The 23,533-nt window shown below is 52.4% G+C and overlaps 1 protein-coding gene across 1 annotated transcript in view; it reads left to right on the forward strand.

The window, feature by feature from the left end:
* LOC110577597 (SREBF chaperone) overlaps nucleotides 1–23,533 on the forward strand; it is a 64,319-nt gene that overhangs the window by 36,008 nt on the left and 4,778 nt on the right. Inside the window, exons 3-13 of the mRNA XM_044921739.1 lie at nucleotides 5,177–5,306; nucleotides 15,079–15,236; nucleotides 16,038–16,258; nucleotides 16,426–16,531; nucleotides 17,221–17,393; nucleotides 17,781–17,907; nucleotides 19,425–19,537; nucleotides 20,512–20,606; nucleotides 21,826–21,924; nucleotides 22,075–22,293; nucleotides 23,142–23,516. Of these exons, the coding sequence (XP_044777674.1) occupies nucleotides 5,177–5,306; nucleotides 15,079–15,236; nucleotides 16,038–16,258; nucleotides 16,426–16,531; nucleotides 17,221–17,393; nucleotides 17,781–17,907; nucleotides 19,425–19,537; nucleotides 20,512–20,606; nucleotides 21,826–21,924; nucleotides 22,075–22,293; nucleotides 23,142–23,516 (1,816 nt within the window). The remainder of the gene's footprint in view (nucleotides 1–5,176; nucleotides 5,307–15,078; nucleotides 15,237–16,037; nucleotides 16,259–16,425; nucleotides 16,532–17,220; nucleotides 17,394–17,780; nucleotides 17,908–19,424; nucleotides 19,538–20,511; nucleotides 20,607–21,825; nucleotides 21,925–22,074; nucleotides 22,294–23,141; nucleotides 23,517–23,533) is intronic.

Below are 23,533 nucleotides of genomic sequence, written 5' to 3' on the forward strand. Positions count from 1 at the left end.
CACCACATCAACTACTGGTTGAGGGCTGCCTCCAGCTAGCCTCAATTCCCACCACTTAGGCAGAGAGGTCTCCAACAGCAATACAATAGTCTCAGGGAAAGAGATGCAAGTGCTAGCAGTTGGAAATCGGAAATTGAGCCAGCATGCCCAGAAATAAGAACAGAGGGAATAAGGGGAGGTCCCCAGCAGCCTGTTGGGATTCGTCAGGTGGTCACATGTGGGGAGCAGGTGCAGTGACAAAGTTATGGGTTGGGTGGTGAAGAAGATTGGGGATTTCAGGTCCATACCTGATTAAGAGATAAGTGATTGCATTGCTCCAGGTGAGAGTTGATGGTTGCTTAGTCTAAGTGGAGAGCCTGGAGGTGGTGTGATGTGGCCGTGTCTGGGTATATTTTGAAGGTGGAGCCCTCAGAATTGTCTGAGGACCAGATGTGGAGTATGAGAAAAAGAGGAGTCAAGATCAAAGTGCTTGGCCTGAGCAACTGGATGGGTGGAGCTGAGACAGGAAAGGCAGGGGAGGTTTTGGAGACCTGGTTCATTGCCTTTGCCCCTGTAAGATCAGGGTAAGCCAAGATGTAATCTGGTCTTAGAAATGAGTTTTGGGGAAGTAACATGGGGGTGGTGGTAGAAATCCCCAGACAGTTTCTTTAAATGTCTCTAGGCTGTTTTCTAACCTTGGAAAAGTAAGTGTTTTTACTTCTGAAAATTGCCTGACACTGTGCTTCCAAGCTTTCCTTTTGGCTAGAATTTAGTAGCCGTGGATGGTGATTATTCCCTTGAATTTTGCATTTTTGTAGAATCTTTTTCTTGGTGTTTTCTTTGCCTATGTTAAAAGGAATGTATGGTCATTTAAATTTTTTTAGCAAAACAAATGCAATACAAGACATGTGAGTGTGATGTTAAGAGCACAGACTGGTACCACACTGCCTGTGTTGACCTGCTGGTTCTGTCACTTCCTCGTGGGGATATAGCTTCTGCGTCTCACTGGGTTGTGGTGAGGCTTAAATGAGCAAATGGGTGGAAGGCGCTGGGATTGGTGTCTGGCACATAGGTATTCAGCGAGAGAGACCATCACTAGTTACAGGCACAGAAACAGGTCTCTGTCAGTGAGAAGAACCATGTTGGGGTGGGTATGGGGCACTTCGGTAGCTCACCGGAGGAGCCACCAAAGGGGAAACCCAGACTTTGGGGAAAGGGAAAAGACTTTCTGGGGCAAGTGGTACCACAACTGAGGCCTCAAAGATGAGTGATCTAGGAGAAGAATGGGCAAGCGTGTTCCAGCAGGGATGGAGTCTCAGGAGCAAGAGAGCAAGTGTGTGGCTCCCGGGCAAGGGTGGAGAATGACTGGCAGCCTCTTGAAGAATGTCAAGCCTGTGGACTTTTTCCCAAGAGACTTTATCCTGAGAAAATTGGAGGTTCTGGAGTGTCCTGCCCTTCTTTCTCTTCCTGCTGCAGTGTTTAGACTCCTAGAATTCACAGATGTTTTTAATAATTCACAGTCTGAGAAACAGGCTGCCCCTAGTTCAGTCAGTTGAGCAGCTGTGGTGTGGGAAGTGAATGTAGATGTGTACTGCATGCTTTCATCCTGTAGTGAGGCTAAAGCTCCATCATCTTAGCTCTAGGCCCCCAGACTCCACTCCACATGCAGAGCCCAGGGCTCAGCCTGTGTGCTGTGCAGAGCTTTCCAGAGCAGAACCAAGTTTGGAGACAGCCCTTGACACCTACCTCCAAACAGTTGAACCTTGGCTTTTGAAAGCAAGAGAGGAGCAACTGTTCATGAACCAGGGAGTGTCAGTGTGATTGACAGCTCATACCTCCTCAGAGACCATGGAGGCCAGAAGGCAATTGGATAACATTTAAAGTTTTGAATGAAAAAAAACTCAACCAAGAATCGTATATTCTACCATATGATTATTCGGTAATGAAGGAGAAATTGAGAAATAGCCAGATAAGCAAAAGCGGAGGGGATTTGTTACCACTGGGCCTGCCCTACAAGAAACACTAAAGAAAGTCCTTCAGGCTGAAATGAAAGGTTACTAGACAGTCATTTGAAACCATAATTAAAAATAACACTAGTAAGGGTAACCAGACTTGTAACTTTTAGTTGGGTTTGTAACATCTTTCTTTGTCTTTTGGGCTTTAAAAGGCAAGTGCATTGAACAATAATTTTTTAAATCTATGGTGATGGGCATACAATGTATAAATTATAATCTGTGGCAATAACAATATAAAAGGGGTGAGACAGATCTATAGAAACAGTGTTTAGATACTGTTGAAACTAAGCTCCTCAGGCTGGATGATTTCAGTTGTCTTGTTTTCAAGGTCGCTGACCTCTTCTCCTACCTGCTCACATCTGTAGAACCCCTCTGTAACAACCCAGCATTCAATCTAGGTGATTGTAAATTGTTAATAATAATGGTAGTCCCCACGGTAACCAAGCAATAACTTGAAAAATACAGAAAAGGATAGAAGGGAGTCAAAGTGGCACACTACCAAAACTCAGCCAAATACCAAAAAAAAAAAAAAAAAAAAAAAACAGCAGCAATTGAAGGAATTGAACAAAAGTCATATAAGACATGCAAAAACAAGTGGCACGAGTAAATCCTTCCTTATTAGTAATCACATAAAATGTGAGTGGATTAAACTCTTCTATTAAAGAAACATTGGCAGATTAGATTGCGTCTATATGCTGTCTACTTCAGATACACACTACACATCAGATATAAGAACACAAAGAGGCTGAAAATAAGAGGGTGGAAAAATACATTCCATGCCAAATAGTAACAGAAAGAGACCTAGAGTGGCTGTATAATTATCAGATACCATTTAAAAGGTTAGGAGACAAAGAAGGACATTATATATTGATAAATGCCTTAATACAGCAAGAGTGCACACCAGTTATAAACACACACGCACACACACGCCTAACAACAGACCCCCAAAATATATGAATCGAAAAGGGACAGAATTGAAATGTGAAATTGAGAAACCCACAGTTATAGTTGACCTTTGAATCCTGCACTTTCAGTACTGGATACAAGGACCAGACAAGGTGATAAGTATATGGGGGACTTGAGCAACAGTGTCTGCCAGCCAGACCTAACACATGTAGAGAACACGCAGCAACGGCAGGATTGATGTTCTTCTCAAGTGCCCATGGAACATTCTCCAGGATAGACCATATGTTAGGCCATATTAAACAAGTCTTAAAAAATGAAAGAAGACTGAAATCATATAGAGTGTCTTTTCTAATCACAGTGGAATGAAATTAAAAATACCAGAAGGAAAACTGGAAAATCCACAAATAAGTGGAAGTTAAACAGGGCATCCTAAAACAACCAGTGAGTCAAGTAATCAGAAGGGAAATTAGGAAATACCTTTAGATGAGAACGAAAACAACACGGTACACCAAGTCTGGTGGGGTGCTATGAAAGTAGGACTAGGAGGGAAACGTGTAGCTGTGAAGAGGACTCCATACTCATAGCTAGAATATATAAAGAGCTATAAATCAATGAGAAAAAGATAATCAAAAGAGTTGAAGAAGGGCTTCACAAAAGAGGATGTGTCCAAATGGCCAACAAGCATGCAAAAGAATTTTCAACACTGTTGCACATTGAAACCACAGAGAGACCCCACTGCTGCCTCCTCGACATGGTTACAGTTAATTGGCCTGACAACATCTAGAGGCGGCAAGGCTCTGGAGCAGTTGGAACTCCTGTCACACCACTGGTGGGAGCATACATTTGTACAACTACTTTGGAAAATCGGTATTATATGCAAAGCTGAACATGTACACTCTAACCCCCAGAAATTGTCTTCTAGGAACACACCGAACAGAAATGAGTGCTTATGGCTACCAAAAGCCATATATAAAAATGACCATAATAGCTTTATTTTTAATAACTGAAACTGGATACCAGCCACAGGTTCCTTGACAGTGAAATGGAAACATTCACTGAGGTATAATTCAGTGGGATGGCACATACCTGCGGGAAAGGGTGATCTGCTGTGTGCACCGGTATGGATGAATCTAGCAGATAAAATTTAAGTGGAAGTAGCCACTCACAAGAGAGTACACATGTGGAATGGGTGATTTCATTTTTAAGCCATTAAAAAGGCAAAACTCATTTATGGTGATAGAAGTTCTTTTTAATTAATTTATTTTTTTAAAGATTTTATTTATTTGACAGAGAGACCGCCAGAGAGGGAACACAAGCAGGGGGAGTGGGAGGGAGAAGCAGGCTTCCTGCAGAGCAGGGAGCCTGATGCGGGGCTTGATCCCAGGACCCTGGGCTCATGACCTGAGCCGAAGGCAGACGCTCAGCGACTGAGCCACCCAGGCGCCCCTGTTTGTTTTAAGTAGGCTCCACACCCAGTGGGGAGCCCAGTGCGGGGCTTGAACTCACGACCTTGAGATCAAGACCTGAGCTGAGACCAAGAGTTAGACGCTTGACTGACTGAGCCACCCAGGCACGCCCTGATAGTAGTTTGGGGATGCTCTTCACTGGGCAGGGGCAGAAGGCTGCCTTCTGAGGTTCTGGAAATGTCCTATAGCTTGATCTAGGTAGTGATTACATAGGTGTATGCGTATGTAAAAATTCATTGAACTATCTAAGATTTGTGCATCGTATTCTATAAAAGTTAATTCTCAATTAAAAACAGAAGGTTTGTTTAAAAGATGGGAAACAAAATGCACATCGGTTTGCCAGCTTTTTGATGTAAGACCAAGGTTTTCCCATGTGAACAGTGGGTCTGAGTGTAAACCACACCCTCAGTGATTTTTTGGAGCAATTGCCCAGCAATATGCATTGGGATCCTTTGGGATTTTTATAAATTTTCCCCCCAATTTCTTATTGTTGTCTTACCTATATTTAATTTGACAAGCTTTTTTTTTTTTAGCATCTTTATTACGTCTCTAAAAATATTCAACCAGTCTGTTTTATGAATTGGACTTCCTTATAAGCTTTCTTTGACTAAAAATGAGCTTGAAAACTTGTGATCTCAGAGGCTCTGAGTGTCTTTCTCGCCCTGCAGTTCTGTGATCCCGGTATTTTACATACGTACGGTGCCGGCAGGGAGAGCGCAGAGCACCTGCAGCGGCCCCCGCGTCACTCGTCCTGGCGCGGACTGTGCTCCTGCCGTGTCCTAACCCTTCTCTCCTTCTTGTTCGTCCCAGCTGCCCACTGCTGAAACTGCCCCTGCCGGGGACAGGACCAGTGGAGTTCACCACTCCTGTGAAGGACTACTCGCCCCCGCCTGTGGCCCCTGACCGCAAACCAGGGGAGCCCAGTGAGCGGCCAGAGTGGGTAGGTGCTCAGCGTGTGGCCGGGGAGAGCCCCGAGGGTTGGGTGGAGATTGGCCAAGGCAGGGGTTCTGGGAGTGAGAGTGAGGGTGGCCAGCTTCTGATTGGTGAATACGTGTCCTTGACCGGCTTTACAGAGGCACCACAGATACTTAGTCACACAGTTAATGAATAACCTTTTTTGAAAGGAAACCCCAAGTGACACAAAAGTGCGACTGTCCTACAATAACAGGGTGGGGTCTGTGATTGTGGTCACTGTGGCCAGGTGGGTCTGGCTTCCTAGCTGGCCTGCTCACACACCATGCCTGGGGTCGAGCCGTGCTCTGGCAGACAGGCCATCTCCTTGCCCCAAGCAGTCATGAGAACCAGGGAGCATCCCTAGAGAATGTTCTGTCATCAGCGTCTTGACACCATCTAATGTATGCGGTGTGCACCTCATTTTTTCAGATCGGTTAGGTCCGATTTTCTCCTCACAATGCAGTTAGGTAGAAAGAGTTGAGTTTTTGTGTTTTGTGTTTTTTAAATCCCTTTTACAGTTAAGGAAGTGGGGCCACAGTGATGAGGAGCCTCTGTTATTTAGTTTACGTGGGGTCAGCACTGCATCAGAACCCCGGGACTCCTGACCCCTGCTGCTCCTGGACCATACCATCCCCAGTTGACTGTCTCTGAGCTGAGCACTGATGGCCACTAGGAAGTAACAGTCGCTCCAGTCGAAGGTCTCAGGCGGAGGAACTAACTCACTGTGATGCTGGACTTGGTATTCAGAAATCTTACGAGCTCCATTAGCCCATCTCTGAAGCTTTTACCTGCCAGGTAGCGGGTAAAGTGTCCTTCCTTTGCACATTGTGCTTTGGTCCCGTGATTTGTGCTGGGCTGTGTTGTTGAGGAGGAAATTCAAAGCTCAGAGAGCAGAGCTCTTGTGCTCCCGCCTTCTCTCTGACAGTGGTGGTACATTCCTTTCTGTTCCCTTCGATGGTAATGTAGCTGTCAGGTACCTTGTTACAAATTTAGCCCTGCTGATGCTAAATAGAGACCCAGCTGGTCAGCTGGGTGTGTGTTAAGCTGTACGTGAATCCGTCTTCCTAGGACTCTGTCCATGAAGGTCAGAGCGAGCGTGTCTGATGCTGGCAGAAACCAGCTCTGTGACTTCATGTCCCAGCTTGACCATTGGCTCCACATGGGACCTTCTTGGTTCAGACCTTTTACCTTCATTAACCTCTGATGCAGTTGTACCGCAGAGTGGAACTGAGGGCTCCTGGTCACAACAGGGTGGTCTGTGTTTGTGGATGTTTCGTGACTCCAGGAGTTTGGTGGGCCTGACGGTACAGGAGAGACGTTTAATGATACAGCTATTGGGGGAGGGGGTGACGTGTTTGTGAGCTCTTTAACTTCCATAGTGCCCTTCTTTGGTCTGGGATGATGATAGTAAGCAGGTGTACAAATAATTTCAGGGCTCAACAGAGGATTGTCTGTTTTCTGTCTTCCTCATTGGAGTTCCCCCCTCCCCCGCCCTGCCCTGGCCCCCGCCTTGAAGGCCTCGGTGCAGTGACCTGGTGCTATGCAGGTTAGTGGTCAGTTACCTTACCTCCACGGATAATCCGTGCTGAAAATTCAGGCCAGCAAAACAGGAATGGTAAGGACTGCTTTAGTTATAAGGAACAAAAAACTCAGCCCAAACTAGAGTAAGCAAAAAGGGAATTTTTGGAGTCCTAGAACTCAAGGATAGTATGGCTTGGGCCTCAAAAGGAGCCCACCTTTCTACTCTGTCAGCTCCACTCTTGATCTACCTAACAGTAGCTCCAGCAGCTTCAGCCCCATGTTGTTGCAATATCCAATCTGGTGCAGGATGAGAAGGTGCCAGGTTGATTCTAAGTGAGGTTACCTGCCTGTCCCCATCCCAAATCCTGTGGTGAAGGCGGGTACTTTGTTGACTGGCTTCATTGTTAGTTGTCTCCATCGTGAGGCTGAGGACAAGAAAGGACCATTTCAAAAGGAAAATCAGGAGGCTCAGGCACCGGGCAGCACAGCACAAGCACCTGCTGCCCACCCAGGAACCAGAACATCCTTCCTTCCTCCCTCCATTCCTTCTAGTATTCAGCATATGTTTATTGCATGCCTGTGGTGTGCCCGGCAGGGTGATGATCTAAGGGACACATAGAGCCTCATGGCTTCCGGGGAGATCTCAGTCTGGCTAGAAAGAGAAGACAAAGATGTCAGTTTAAAATAAATATAATGTATGTCAAAGGGATACAGGAACCAACTGAAAGAGCTCCCAATGGCCAATGCTAGAAAATAAAATATATTTTGCAATAAAGCAAAGTAGTATTGGATTATAACCCAAAGTATAAAATAAATATCTGAGTTCATATGATTGAATAAGTAAATGGGGGGAAATAGACAAATCTGGGCAAAAATACTCAATAATTTATGTAAATACTCTGCCCTCAAGAAGGTGGAGTATAACTTCCCTTCCTTAAGCGTGGACTGTGCATAGTGACTTCCTTCCAAAGAACACTGTATGGAGACGGGGAGAAAAGAAGCACTTTAGAGTGGAGAACCAGACAGATACCTCCTCGGCAAGGCGGTCAGAGTCAACGTCGGCAGTGATAGATCAGACTGATAGTATATACCCTTGATGTGTGACAAGTGAGACACTGTACCTCTGGTCTTCTTCCCAGAAACCCAGAATCCCAGCCTAATTATGGGAAGAACATCAGATGAATCCCAATTGAGGGACTTTTTCCCAGGACCCTGGGATCATGACCTGAGCTGAAGGCAGACACTTAACGACTGGGCCACCCAGGCGCCCCCCCAATTGAGGGACTTTTTATACAATACCTGACCACAACTCCTTAAAACTGTCAAGGTTAGGGCGCCTGGGTGGTTCAGATGGTTAAGCGTCTGCCTTCGGCTCAGGTCACGATCCCGGGGTCCTGCGATCGAGTCCTGCGTAGGGTTCCCAGCTCAGCGGGGAGCCTGCTTCTCCCTCTGCCTCTCTCTCTCTCTCTGTCTCTCATGAATAAATAAATAAAATCTTAAAAAAAAAAAAAAAACTGTCAAGGTTGTCAAAAACAAGGAAATTCTGAGAACCTGTCACTAAGGAAAACTAAGGAAACCACATTTTCTTAGGTTTTACCTGAAGTTCTTTTTCTCTCCCAGGATCCCATTTAGGGCACCACATTACACTCGCGTGTCGCTTCCCCGGTGGCCTCTCTTGGGTACAACAGCTTCGCAGACGTTCCTTGTCTTTGATGAGCTTGACAGTTTTGAGTAGCGGCCAGGTATTTTGTAGAGCTGCCCTCCAGGTGGATTTTTTGTTTTTTCTCTAGATTAGCCTGGGATTGTGGGTTTGGGGAAGACTGCAGGGGTGAAGCATCATTCTTTTCACATATGTCAGCCTCTTGAGTTACTTTATAAATTTCCATACATTAAAGTTTAGTCTTTATGCTGTAAAGCTATTGGTACAGTTTTTAAAAAGGCTTTCTAATGGATACATAGAGAAATCTCATTGTGGTCTTCATTTGCCTTTCCCAGATGATTAATGTCAAGTGCTTATTGTATTTGCATGTCTTTCTTTGGTAGGTGTTCACCCATTTTGAATGAAGTCGTTTGGATTTCTTTTTATTGAATTGCCAGTCTTTCCATATGCTGGAGATGGCTTTCTATATAGCCCTTTTTCTGCCCTCTTGCTCTAGTGTCCCCACAGTGGGATGTCAGCTGCGCTGTGCAGTCTTGCCTTTGTGGGTCCTGCAGAGAGGTCTCTGATCCACTGTGCCGGGTCCTGGTGCTCTGAGTCAGGCCCACGCTCTCTAAGAGTGGAGTCACTAACTAATGGCCTTGTTAGGTTGGGAGGGGCACCTTCTGGAAAAAGGGATGTTTTTACCAGAGGAACAGAAGAACAAAGCAGAAATGGTAGAAGCTTTCCATTTCCCACACGTGTGACCTTGGGCAGGTTACTTCACACCTTCATGCCCATGTTTCCTCATTCATAAAATGGGGATGATAATCATATCTATATCATACGTCGTCAGAGGATTACACGAAGGCATGCAAAGGCTTAGTGCCAGGCCCATCACTTGCATTTGACACATTTGTGGCTGTCACTGTTGTCACTGTCATTGATCAGATCTGGCCGAAGTTCTGGAGGAGGACCAAAGTTCATATGCTTGGATTGCCCTCCGGGGCACCGCAGGCCTGCAGTCATTTAGCGGAGCTCAGATACCACTCTCTCCAGGAAGCCTTCCCCAGCTCTCTTGCCCTGCTTCTCCTCTCTGTATTTCCACCCAGTAGGAATTGTGTTCCATTCGAGCACATATAGTCTGGTATTTTAACATAGTGCTGAGGAAAAGCTTCTTGTTTAACAGAGAAACAGCCCGGCTTATTTAGCAGACCAGGAATGTAAATTGAGTCATTTTTCTTGGTGCATGATGGGTGATAAGGTAGGTGGGGCCAAGTTGAATCTGAGGCGGTGGGGTCTCAACTTTGATCGTATATGCAGTGGGAAGCCAGTCCCCCAGACGCAAGGACATGAGGAAAGTGGCAGTAGGAAGATCATGTGTATTGAACTTGGAGAAACTTGGAGTCGTAGGTGACCATGCTTAGGAGAAGGGTTGGGGGTGTGAAAGGAGTGAAGGGATTGATCTTCAGGAGATGCCAAATCTAATTTTAATAGTTTTAGGCCATGGTAATGTAACTCCATATAAGTGACATGTTTTTGGCCACTTTGCCGGATGGTTATATGTGTTGTTTTGTTGGGTCCTCACAGTGATGCGTGAGGTCTGGGATTCCATCCCCATTCCCTAGTAAGGGCCTGGGGCTTGGAGAGTGCAGACACTGTTGTCCAAGGCACACAGCCAGGGCTGGCACTAGAAGTTGAACCCAGCTGGGTCCCCTGAGCCTGCCTTTCCCTCCTTCCCCTCCGCCCACCACACCCCCTTACGTGCCCAGGGCCGGAGGACAAGGATCAGGAGCCCTGGTTTTCAGAATTGCTGAGTAACAGGCATCCTCTGTCAGGTTCTGCAGAGAGCCACTGGATGTGTCAGTGTAAAGGTAAACTCCCGGGAACTCTAGGTTGCTCTATCTGGATAGAGAGGAAGGACTGTATTTAAAGAAAAACAAAAACAGAGCACCTGGGTGGCTCAGTCGGTTGAGCGTCTGCCTTCAGCTCAGGTCATGATCCCAGGGTCCTGGGATGCAGCCCTGAGTCGGGCTCCCTGCTCGGCGGGGAAGTCTGCTTCTGCCTCTGCCTGCTGCTCTGCCTACTTGTGCTCTATCTCTCTGTCAAATAAATCTTTAAAAAAATAAAAATAAAAACAAACAAAACAAGCCTGAGGTCTCCTGCACTGGCCTGGCTACCCTAGACGGGGTCATCAGGAGCCCTGAACTCCACACGAAGCCCGACCTGGCCAGCCGCGGAGCTGGCTGGGCTTCCTGGGCCGGCACTGCGGTGTCCGTGGTGGTGGCTAAGCCTGGACGCGGGGTTTCCACAGGGCCCTGGTCAGCGCCTCATGCTGTGAATGCTGGTGGCTGGAGACCCCAGGGATCCCTAGGACCTCAGCCCCGCTCCTACACTGCTCGTGGTGGGCCTTGCCGTCTGTTTCCTGTTCTCTACGGGAACTCGCATGGTTCCCCACCACCCAGGCACATTGGCTGTTGAGAAAAAACAGGGCTGAGAATTGGGCGGCCCTGGCTTTAATCCTGGCTCAGTTGCCTGTCAGCTCTGTCCTTGGACACATCCTTTATCTCTCTGGGCTTGGTTTTCTTATCTGCGACCTCTAGCTCAGGGTCTCCCAAGGCTGCACTCAAGGTATCAGCCAAGGCTGCACTCATCTCCAAGCCCGAATGGGGAGAATCCGCTTCCAGGCTCACTCAGTGGCCAGCTAGCAAGGGGCTTCTTGCAGGCTGTTGAGCTGAGGGGCTCCCCTCCTCACCGTGTGTTGGCTGAGGGCCCCCTCAGTTCCTTGCTTCGTGGACCTTCCAGAGAAGTTCACGACATGGCTAACTTCATCAGAGTGGTGGTTCCAGAAGAAGGGGACAGAGGAAGGATTATAGTCTCTTTCCTTTCAGTTGGTTGTGCACATGCACGAGCCTGTGTGCCCTTGTGTGTGTGTGTGTGTGTGTGTGTGTGTGTGTGTGAAAATACAACATAAAATTTACCATATAAACCCTTTTTAGGTATATAGTTCACTGATATTAAATACATTCATGTTGTACAACCATCCATCTCTATAACTTTTCATCTTGTAAAACAGAAACCCTATACCTGTTAATAACCCCCCTCTTCCTCCAGCCCTGGCAACCACCGTTGTTCTTTCTGTGTCTATAAATTTACTATTTTAGGTACCTCATAGGAGTAGAATTGTACAGTACTTGTTTTTTTGTGACTGGCTTATTTCACTGAGCATTACGTCCCCAAGGGTTATAATCTTCTGTAACCTAATCTCAGAAATGACATCATTACTTCTGTTGTCATCTGTCAGAAGCCAGTCACTAGGCGCAGCCCACTCTCGGGGGGGATTGCACGTGGGCGTGAGCACCGGGGGTGGGGGAGACTGGGGCCGTGGTAGAAGACTGCCTGCCACAACCTCTGTCTAGTGAGGAGTCTGCGCACAGTGTCTGCGGGCATCTGGATCCACGGGCCCTTACGCTTCCACAGTCACTGCCTTCGGATGTCTGTCTCCCACTTAATAATAGCCAGTGGCGATTGTGATAGCGCCCAGCACGGGGAGTGGTGGGGCCCTGGCCACATCCCCCCTGCCCTTTCAGCGCCTGCCCGCCTGCTTGTCAGCTACCAGTCCCTGCATCTCCTGTATCAGAGCATCTCAGGTGCAGCAAGGTCTGAGGTGCCGGGGAGTTAGTGTCCCCTAGGAGCAGCCCTCAAGCAGTCGCCGCGGGGTGGGGCGTGTAATAGCTGAGCTCTCTAATCCCTCAGGTGGGATGACTCAGCTAAACCCCATTACCCACAGAGGTCACTTGGCCAGTAACACCCTTTGTTGTCTGCTTTCCCTCCCTTGTTCCTTGTCCTTTTCCCCTCTCTCTGCTTTCTGCACCTCCCAAGTAAACCACCTCTCTTAGGGTCTGCTCCTGGGGAACCCAGACTGAGATAGTGGATGACAAGAGTCAGGCCCGTGCCTGTTGAATAAACCGCGGAGAGGGAATTTTGATGCCCAGAAGAGGGGGGTTGAGGGAGCCTGTGTTGGGTGACAAGTTTGCTACAATCCTGTTAAATGGGTGGACCAAGACCTTGGAAGAGTTGCAAAGACATGGAATAGCTGCTTGGGAAGTTCATTTGGAAATCAGGGAGAGTGAATCAGGAGCCCTGCAGCAGAGGGAGGCCCCGCCAAGGCCAGGGAGCAGGGCTGTGCAGTAGGAATCACTGTTCCCCGGTTCTCGTCTGGTGCGGCTTGCCGTGCTGGTCGGGCATGCAAACAAATGAGTAGAGGGTTTACCCAGCACTGGTGGAAGGACAACCGAGAAAGAGCTACCTAGGGCAAAGGGGTTACATGCTGCTATGAAAATCTGATGAAAGCCATGGATCCTCTCTCCTAAAAATGATGATGGTAGTCATAATATGTACACTTCTAGGCAGAAACTTCTAAAAATTGGGGGAGCAAGGTGCTCCCAGAACTTCTAGAGCCGTCCCTAGGGCCCAGGGAGAAGGCTCTGGTTCTGAGTCGTGTTTGTTAGCACTTGCTGAGATGGTGGCCCGAGTGGTCCTGGCTGGGGAGAAGGTGCCTGGTGGGAAGGGGGCTGGAGAAGAAGTGGAGGGCCTAGGAGCCAGAAGGAGTTTCCCGCCTGGACACTAAGGGTTCAGTCACAGAGGCTCAGTGGGCCTGAGCGTGGAGGCGGAGGTGGAGGGCCTGAGGAGGGCCCTGGGCAGAGGAGGTGGTGTGTGCGACACAGCCTTGTGGCCAGTGGGTACGAACCTGGGGCTGGAGGCTCCGCGATGCCCTGCTGCCCCTGGGTGACACGCTGTGTCCTTCACAGGGTTTGGGGATGATTGCCCCGGGGACAGCTCTCCTTGTAGAGCTGTACGCGACGGCTCCTCCCCCACGCAGGCCTGTGTGATGAGTTGAACCAATGAGCTGCTGTTCAGGTCAGAGCCTGCGGCAGCCGGCTCCATCCAGATCCCTCTGTGCCTCTGGGCAACTTCTAACAGGCCAGGTCGGTGCAAATGACAAAGCAGGTGAGGCCTTCTGTCCCCAGAGCCTTTGTAAGACATGGCTTCATAAGTGTAAACTTCACAAAGGCACAGGTGGTTGCCTTGGGTTGTTCCTTTAAGCTCAGGAGGCCTTAACTTGCTGTTCGGTTCAGCATCCTGACCCTCGCTTGTGCAATAACGTATCCGGCCATCATCGAGTGGCTGAGTGGCCTTCCTTCATGTCCTCCCCTGCCCTTGGGAGTCCCTGATTGTGGCGCAGGCGTGGAGACAGCCCTTGCAGCTCCCTGCAGCCGACACCACCGTGCGTCATGGCGCCGGCCGTCTTGCCCGGCCTCCAGCTGGCTGACGCCGTAACTCCAGAGTAGGCTTCCAGAGCGCTGCTTTCGTCTGGTCACCCTTCCTCTCAGAGACTCCCGGGGCTGTTCTTTGTCAGCTGGTGAGAAACCGGACTGCTCAGTCAGGCATCCTCCCAGCCTCCCCTTATTCTAGCTATGATTTCTGGGATTACCTGGCAGGACTCCCTGTGCTCTCTGGACTGGATGTGCTCTCAAGGGCCCTCCCCGTCCCCCTCCTGCCTGGCCTTCCCCACTTCACGGCTCCACGCACTTTCTCCCTGGGCTGTAATCCTGCCACGGCTAATCCAGTACCTCATTTTGGGGGTGCTCCATAAGCTCTCCATCACTGGGAGTTATTCAGACATGCCTGTTACATGTCTAAATACTTCGGTCAGGTGCCTGTTGTTAGCCCTTCCAGGGCAGATGGCCGGTTCTAGTGAGAGAAGTGTGTGACATTCAGTGAGGACACACGGGCTTGGGTCCTTGCATCCCCCTGCACGAGTCATGAAAGCCTGGGGAGTCACCTTCTCATAGGACTGTCGGGGCGGGGGGGCAATGAAAAGATGTGCCACAACTGTTTATTGCTAATATTTCCATTAATACTTAATCTCTGCATGTGCTGTTTGTATGCATGTGTGTCTCTGGGTCCGTGTGGTGGGAGGCATGTGTGAGTGTGTGTGCATATTCTCGATGCTGCAGGGTGAATGTCAGTCACCCCCCTTTCATAGTGAGGAAACCAAAATCCAGAGAAATCCAACATGTTCCCAAGGCCATACAGTTGGAGAGCCGGGATTTAAAATTGGGTCCTTGGATCTTTAAAATCCGCTAACCTGCAAGTGGCAGGATCCCTAAGGCTGCACCCTATTGGGAGCTTAGGGTCCACTGTGAGGGCGGCAGAGCGGTCCCATAGATGACTGGATGGTAAGTGCTTTTAGGCTTCATGGGTCATAGTCTCTGTGGTGAACATTCACCTCGGCCATTGTTTCATGAAAGCAGCCCCAGACAGTACGGAATGGAGTGGGCATGGCTGTGTTCCAGGAAAACCGTATTTAGAAAAGCAGGTGCCGGGCTTGATTGAGCCTGTGGCCATAGTCTGCCGATCCCTGGTCTATTGGGAAGTGTTTAGGAAAATGGTTCATAGATGGTAAAAAGCCCCTCGTGGACATCTTCATTTTTGAAGGCCTGTCCTTTGGGCCCCACACACTTTGCCCATCGTAGATGCTTAGTAAACCCTTACTGAATGTGGGCCCATTTCCCCCCCTCCCCTATTTCTTCTGCAGTATGTGGGCGCCCCTGTGGCTTACATCCAGCAGATATTTGTGAAGTCCTCGGTGTCTCCCTGGCACAAGAACCTGCTGGCGGTGGATGTGTTCCGTTCTCCTCTGTCCCGGGCATTCCAGTTGGTGGAAGAGATCCGGAACCACGTGCTGAGAGACAGGTATCCCTCTCAGAGACCCCAGCCTCCCTGAATCTGTTCCGTCCCGAAGGGCAATACTGAGCCAGCCAGCTTGGCAGGAATTGAACAAGTGAGAAGAGTGGCGGGTGAGCTCGCTTTGCCTTCCTCAGCCTCCTGTGGGGCCACTGTGCCCACGCTCCCCTGGACCTCTTCAGAGGGCGCAGGTGGTTTCGTCCTCAGGTCTCAGATAGAGTAGGTGTCCTCTGCGCTGACCCCGTGCCGAGCTTGCTCGCCCCTCAGGTGGCTTACTGCCTGGCGGCTCAGAGGTGTGGACGTGACTGTGGTCGGGCTGAGGAGAAGCCCGCTCCACCTGGGGATCACCTCTGAAGCCCCAGCCCGGGCGGTGTCCCCCGGCCCCCCGTGGGTCTCCGGAGTGTGCTGGCTTCACAGGCTGCTTCACCCGCTGGGATTTTAGTTAGCTGAGAGCTTTGACACGCGTTTTGGTGAATGAAATGAAGCCCCTCATTTTCTGCCCACTGAATTGCCACTGAATTCAGCTGCCCACTGAATTGGCTGAGGTGTCTTAGTGGGCGAGAGGTTGTGCACACTCCCAGAACACACTTCTCAGAGAGGCTCGGGGCCGCACGTGTACTGTGAAGGTCCATCAACCACATGGTTTGGTTGTTGACCACCTGGGAGAACTTTCCCCTGCTGTCCTAATCCTTAGGCTCTTTGAGATAGCAGGCATCCGGGAACCTGATGACAGAGGCTCTCCCTGTAAGTGCAGTGCGCCTGCTGAGTGCTCACGGACACAGCGGGTGCCTTGTGCTATCTCCTGCACAGTTCTGGGACCAGGGGCCTGGAGGAGGTGTGCCTGCAGGTGACTGACCTGCTGCCAGGCCTCAGGAAGCTCCGGAACCTACTTCCCGAGCATGGATGTCTGCTGCTGTCCCCTGGGAACTTCTGGCAGAATGACCGGGAACGCTTCCATGCTGATCCTGACATCATCGGGACCATCCACCAGCACGAGCCCAAAACTCTACAGACCTCAGCCACACTCAAAGGTACCTCCAGGGCAGGTTGCCTAGGTTGATCACCATGTCCTCTTTGATGGGTGCTCTGGCATATCAGGGGTTATCCCTTGTTTCTTAGGGTAGGGGGTAGGGAGGGGTCCTTGGCGGCTCTACAGTGGCTATCTTCGTATGTCAGTACTGCTGGTTTCTGTCTGCAGACTTGCTGTTTGGTGTTCCTGGGAAGTACAGCGGGGTGAGCCTCTACACCAGGAAGAGGATGGTCTCGTACACTATCACCCTGGTCTTCCAGCGCTACCATGCCAAGTAAGGTCGTCGGCGCTCGGGGCTCCTGGCTGGGCTGTGGAATGGCATGAGGCTTTGAGTAGTCCCCGTTCTGGTTTAGGGTGCCCAGAATGCCCCCTGGGAACTTGCAGTTTTCAGGCCTCCAGTTGAAATGTTTATTTCCCTTAGACTGAAGGATGCTGTGTTTTCACATTTGAGCGGGGATGACCTGACCTGGCCTAGTTAAGAATAAGGGACTAACTATACGTTGGATAATTGAATTTAAAAAATAAAAAAAAAAGAATAGGGGACTAAGGCAAATTCAATGTCCTGGTGCTTCCACTGATCTTTCTTGAGCCTCTGGTAGGAGTCCCCAGCTGGTGGCCCGATGTGGCCTCAGGCCTTCCCAGCAAAGTGCTGCAGGCAGCTCCCTACCAAGGCAGAGAGCACCGGAGATGCCTCCGATTGGCTGTCTGGGCCTGGGGCACTCAGAGTGCTATTGATGGGTCAGGAAAGGGGTGTTGAGGAAGGGGCTGGGGGAGCTCCTGAGACAACTTCGTCATTCTTCCAAAGCCCCTTGGAGATTGTGGGGAAGCTCAGACACCACAGAAAAGCTCCCTCCAACATGGGGAGGAGGGCAGCCCTGATTGGCCTTCCTTCCAGGGATTGTCTCTGCCCCTGGCCCAAGAGGGACAGTTCATCCACCCCACCCCACTCCACTCCACGAGCAGGTTCCTGGGCAGCCTGCGGGCCCGCCTGATGCTCTTGCACCCCAGCCCCAACTGCAGCCTGCGGGCGGAGAGCCTGGTCCACGTGCACTTCAAGGAGGAGATTGGCATCGCCGAACTCATCCCCCTCGTGACCACCTACATCATCTTGTTTGCCTACATCTACTTCTCCACACGTAGGTGCACAGCACGGAGGCTGGGGCTTTCTCCAAGCCAAATGGGCATTCCAGACCACCTGCCTCCCTGCCTCTGGAGGTGGCTTGGGCAGAGATGTCAGACATGCCCAGCGGTCACAAAAGCCAGGGCTTCATCCTCCAGCAGAGTCTCAGGCTTGGGTTCGTCCAGGCCTTCTCTGGCTTCTCAGGAAAAGACCCTTCTTGGGTTAGGGTTCCCAAAAGACACCATTTCTCTGAGACTGGGAAGTTTGCGTGGCTGTCCTTTTCTTGGGTTAAACCAGGGGCCACCCCTTCCTCACTCTACTCCTGGGAGATAAGCCCCAAAGGGCTGGGGTGTGTCAGGGTCTGGGGGAGATGCCGCCCTGATGTGCCCTCTCTGCCCTCCAGGCAAGATCGACATGGTCAAGTCCAAGTGGGGGCTGGCTCTGGCTGCCGTGGTCACAGTGCTCAGCTCGCTGCTCATGTCCGTGGGGCTCTGCACACTCTTCGGCCTGACACCCACCCTCAACGGCGGGTAGGTCCCCACCAGGCTCCACCGAGCTTCAGACCGGAGAGCCTCTGGGCTTGCCCGGGACTGGATGCTTGCTGGTACCTTGTATCTTTGCGTTGTTATCTTGACATTTAAGAGGTACATTTTTTACCTTTAACTTACCTGGCTTGCGTTCATACTCATGTATGTATAGTACATCTGTGTATACATATAACACATATACAGGTGGGGTTGTATATGTGTATATAAGTGGGTTTCTGCACATGTGTGGCCTTGTCCTTCGTGTGTGTGTGTCTGTAAGTGGATGTGGACGTGCATGTGTGTTCATATATATACACATGCATACTGCTCCTTGATGGTTTAAGGCACAGATGGGTAGGAGGTTAAGAAAGGTACATTTCGGGGCACCTGGGTGGCTCAGTCGGTTGAGCGGCTGCCTTCGGCTCAGGTCATGGTCCCAGGGTCCTGGGATAGAGCCGGATCGAGTCCGGCTCCCTGCTCAGCGGAGAGCCTGCTTCTCCCTCTCCCTCTGCCTGCCACTCTGCCTACTTGTGCTCTCTATCTCTCTGTCAAATAAATAAATAAAATCTTAAAAAAAAAAAAAGGTATATTTCTTCCCTTTTTTACTACTAAAACATTTAAATGACTAATAAAATAGGTCATTTCGGAGTTCTTTTAAAAGACACAAGCACACTCTAATTTGCCACCTTTCCATTGATGTGTGCTTTCTCTTGCCATTTCTCTCCAACTTTTGGGCTGGAAGCCCCGGCCCATGTTTGTCTTCGGTCTCCCCGGCTCTGGCTACCCCACCCCCTGCCCGCCCGCCCTTGGCCTGGCCGTTAGTGGTCGCTGAGCGCCTGGCCCATCCCCTACCGGGGCTGGCTGGGCTGGTTGCGGGAGCAGCGATGCTGTGTCTTCTGTTACTTCCCTTGCTCGTGGAACACTTGCTTCCTTTCCTGAACCCAATGGGGCTGACGCCCCCTCCCCCGGGGCTCTTGTGCCCTCCTCAGAGCCCGCAGCAGGGATCCCGGCAAGTACACCTCAGCCGGTGTGCCTTGTCTCTCATAGTCCTCACCGGTAGTGCGGGCCTCAAGTGGGCCCTGGAGAGCTAGCAGTTCTCCACACGGCCTCCGCAGAGGCTCCTCTCATCCCCCGTCTACTTAGTCCCGACGGCTTGGCCTGCAGTGCTGCTGAGGGCTCCCGGCCATTTGCTCTGTCCCGCAGAGTCCGGTGTGGGAGGGACAGGGAGAGCGGTGCTCTGGCAGCCACTCTGTGCTGCGTACATGGAGGCCGGGATGCTTGCTGACCCCTTGGCCAGGCTTCCAGGCCTGCCTGAAAGCTGGGAGCTGTGTAGGCAGAGGCCCTGTGTGGCGGGGTGGAGGAGGCTGGGGCTCTGCCCTGTGCTTCTGGAAGTCACTCAGCAGCCTCCCACTAGAGGCCGCAAACCCCACAGTCTTCCTGGGGCCCAAACCTGTGGAGAACCAGCATGTGTTGGGGGCCCTCCTCAGCACTGTCCTCACCTTCTCCCTCTCTGTCCCCAGCGAGATTTTCCCCTACCTTGTGGTGGTTATTGGGTTAGAGAACGTGTTGGTGCTCACCAAGTCAGTGGTCTCGACCCCGGTGGACCTGGAGGTGAAGCTGCGCATCGCCCAAGGTAACGTGGCTGGCGGGGGATGCTGGGGGGCCTTCTGTGCTGGGCTTCCTGCTGTGGAGGAGACGGGGCCCCAGAAATCGCCCTTGCTCTGACCTCTAGTGTAACGTGTGGACCATCAGGCCCTGGGGGCTTGTTAGCACATGCCTTGAGGAACCACAGAACTGCTGGACTGGACTTTGTCCTGTTTCATGTGTCAGTAAGAACACAGCTGAACTCTGCTCCAGGGCTCGTGTTCAGTGGCCCTTCGTCCACACTGGCACCTGGTGCTTTCTCTTCCCGCCTCACCCTCCCGCACTCGGCCCAGGCTCCTGCGGCCGGTCCCTTCAGAGATGCTGCCTCCACAGCTGCCACAAAGGGCCCCTGGGCCTCAGTGCCAGGAGGTGGGGATCGGGATGCTGAGGAGAGTGGGCAGGGAGCCTAGACCCGGAAGTCTGAACTCTTGCGCTTCCTCCTCCTAACCCCCAGTCTGTGGGAACAGGGCCGAGGGCAGGCTGTTCGCTCATTGGACGAGCCTTCATGAGTTTCTGTGAGAGGCCAGGCCCTGCCCTAGATGGGGGGCTCCGAGGACACGAGGGGCCATGGCCCCTTACCCGGCAGGGCTTGCTCTGGGGGCCGGGCTGGAGGAAGAACACAGCTAGCACTTCATCGCTCGGGCCTTCTGCCATGCGTGGGCAGGCCCGTGCAGACCAGACTGAACGGTACGTGGAGGCCGAACGTGCTAGAGTGGGTGGCCCTCGGCTTTCCCCTTGGATTTGCTCATCCTACCACCCTGCCTCCCCCTTCCTCTGATGGTGGTTGTAGCTCTCCTCTGTACTCCCCAGCCCCTTCCCGCGACGGCTCTGCGGTGGTGGCAACACCTGGAGCCTGGGTGCTGACGGAGTCCTGAGCACTGGGCCACTGTGGTGGAATGGCTGCCTCAGAAGGCTGGGCACGCTTCCCATGTGCTGGCCCCATGGCCCTCTTGTCCTCTGCAGGCCTAAGCAGTGAGAGCTGGTCCATCATGAAGAACATGGCCACGGAGCTGGGCATCATCCTCATTGGCTACTTCACCCTGGTGCCCGCCATCCAGGTAAGGCCCCAAGGCCTGCCCCTTGGGTGAGTGTGGAGCCAGCTGCTCGGCTCCCCTGCTGGGTGGGGGGCGTACCCCTCTCCACGCAGACACCCTTGCATTGGGACCTCTGCTGCCAAGATGGTGTTCCATGCACAGAGTGCTCCTGGCAGGCCTGGTTCAGAAGTTCTCACCCAGTTCCAGCCAGACCTGTTTCTCATTTCTCAGGCGCAAGCCCTGTGGGGCCCCTGCACTGGTCCCTTCCTCCTTCCTAGGCTTAGCCCTGACCCACATCTGCAGCCTCCAGACATACCGCACCCCTCCCCCCAGTGGAGGGCCACTGCTCCGAGTGGCTCCTGGTCTTGGCCGAGTGCCCCCACGCAGCTGTGGGGCTACGAGCAGCCGGAGGGGACCTACACTGAGTCAGAGTGCAGACTTGCTGACCACTGCTTGAGGGGTTACAGGAAGGGAGCCATGCATCTTGTCCTCCTCTGCCTTCCCCTAGAGCTGGCAGGCCTGCTGAGTTGTGGGGGTGAGCAGAGAACATAGGGTGACCCAGAGGGCATCTGCAGGACACAGTGCCACCTTGGGACAGTAGAGCTGCCATGACCCCTGTGCCACCACGAGCTGGGTCCTTCATCTTACCCCAGATGTGAGTGGAAGCTGTGGTGAAGGGCAGGGGAGGAAAACTGAAATCTGAGGAGATTCCATCTGTTGATAGAGCTTGGGGAGCAGAGACACTACCCGTATTCAGTTTCAGGGCAGAAATTAATTCCCTCCTGCCCTCTCTCCCTCCTTTGGTTCTGTGCAGTCACTGGCCAGGAAGCCGTCTGAGTCCTGACATTGGGTCAGTCGTGGGCTCTAAGTAGGCATTGGTCACAGGACTTAAGCAGGGCCCAAGGATCAGTGGGGGAGAGCTTTGCGGGGAGCGGGATGGTGGGGCTCAGAGCTTTTCAGGTGGGATCACGCCCTCCTCTCTAGGGGGATTGGAAAGTTTAGGGAGAGCACCCACCCTTCCATCTTCTCTGGATCAAGGTGAGTGGGGGAGTCTCTGCTGCCCCCTGGTGGGGGCCGCCCCCCCCCCCCCCAACCTTGGCTGCTCCCAGACTCAGAACTTTTTCTCTCTGCTGGGCTCTGCCCGCCACTGTCCTGCAGATTTTGAAGTGCCTGCAGGCAGGGATCTGCTTCTCAGGTGCTGGGCCGTGATGTCATCGTGTCCCCTCATCTGCTCTAATTCCAGGAGTTCTGTCTCTTTGCCGTTGTGGGCCTGGTGTCGGACTTCTTCCTTCAGATGCTGTTTTTCACCACTGTCCTTTCCATTGACATTCGCCGGATGGAGGTAGGAGTGCGCTCTACCCTGCCCCCACCTCCCTCCCTGGCCAGCCTCAGGGCATCTCGGGGTGAGAGTGGTGCAGATCTTGGTCGAGGGCCGCCGCTGGACAGCAGCCTCGAGCCCTGACCACTGTGCCCCTCCCCCCCACACACACAGCTAGCGGACCTGAACAAGCGGCTGCCCTCGGAGGCCTGCCTGCCCCCAGCAAAACCAGTGGGGCGGCCAGCACGCTTCGAGCGGCAGCTGGCTGTGCGGCCCTCCACACCCCACACCATCACACTGCAACCGTCCTCCTTCCGAAATCTGCGACTCCCCAAGAGGCTGCGCGTCATCTACTTCCTGGCCCGCACCCGCCTGGCACAGCGCCTTATCATGGTACCTGCCACCCCTGCCCTGCCCTCTGAGGGCCAGCACTCCGTTCGTTCCCTCTGGACTTTTGCACTTTGCCTTGGAGGTGGGAGATGTTCCTCAGGCCCTCATGGCCCCAGGAAGCCTGGCTTTGGGAAGCCGCCCACCATACCCTCCTGCCCAGATCCTGGTGGCTTCTGAGCTGATAAGCCTATCCCTGGGAGAAGCAGCCCCAGGAGCATGGGGTAGAAGAGTCATCATCTCCCTAGAGGGACCCAGGACACGAGTCTGGTTGATGGGGTGCTCCAGGATGGAACTACCTTGGTTCCCCAAGCCAGGGTTCCCCTGCCACACAGTGTGCAGGAGTCAGAAAATGCTGGCTGAATCATTCACTTGCTGGGCTGGGCGGAAGGGGAGGAGCAGGGCTGGCTTCTGGCCAGCAGTGGCGCCCCCATGGAGCTGCAGGGAGAGGGAGCGAGACTGAGGCCCCCTGAGGACTGGGGGGGACCTGTGGGCAGGTCCGACTCTGGAGCAGGTCAGTTAGCTGGTCCCTCTGGCCGTGCTGTCCGTGGGAATGGTGCCTGCTTTCTGGCCCCAGCTGATAGATGGGGATTGGGGAAGTGCTAAAGGTGCGCTTTGTATTTCTAGGCCGGGAACCCCAAACCATGACCATGAAAAGGGAACTAGGTCCCTCCAGTGGCAATTGGCCCAGGTGGTAGTGGGAGGACTTGGAGAGGCAGAAGGGAGGACAGATTGGGGCCTGTGTCTTCTCCCCACCCCCAGGCCTGAGGTCCCCGTGCTGCTTCCTTCCAGCACGAGGGCCAAGGCTGCTGAGCACCCAGAGGCCCTGCTGAGCACCCACTGCCCCTCTGCAGGCCGGCACCGTCATCTGGATCGGCATCCTGGTGTATACAGACCCAGCAGGGCTGCGCACCTACCTTGCTGCCCAGGTGACAGAACAGAGCCCGCTGGGCGAGGGCGCCCTGACTCCCATGCCTGTGCCTAGTGGCGTGCTGCCCGCCAGCCACCCGGACCCTGCCTTCTCCATCTTCCCGCCTGATGCCCCTAAGTTACCGGACAACCAGACGTTACATGGAGAGCCGCCTGAGCCTGGGGGCCCAGCAGAGGGCGCCCATGACAGCCCTGTCCCGGAGGTAACGTGGGGGCCCGAGGATGAGGAACTCTGGAGGAAGCTGTCCTTCCGCCACTGGCCTACGCTCTTCAGCTACTACAACATCACGCTGGCCAAGAGGTGAGTGGGCTGTGC

This window comes from Neomonachus schauinslandi, chromosome 1 (genome assembly GCF_002201575.2).
Source record: "Neomonachus schauinslandi chromosome 1, ASM220157v2, whole genome shotgun sequence".
In the NCBI taxonomy this organism is placed as follows: domain Eukaryota; kingdom Metazoa; phylum Chordata; class Mammalia; order Carnivora; family Phocidae; genus Neomonachus; species Neomonachus schauinslandi.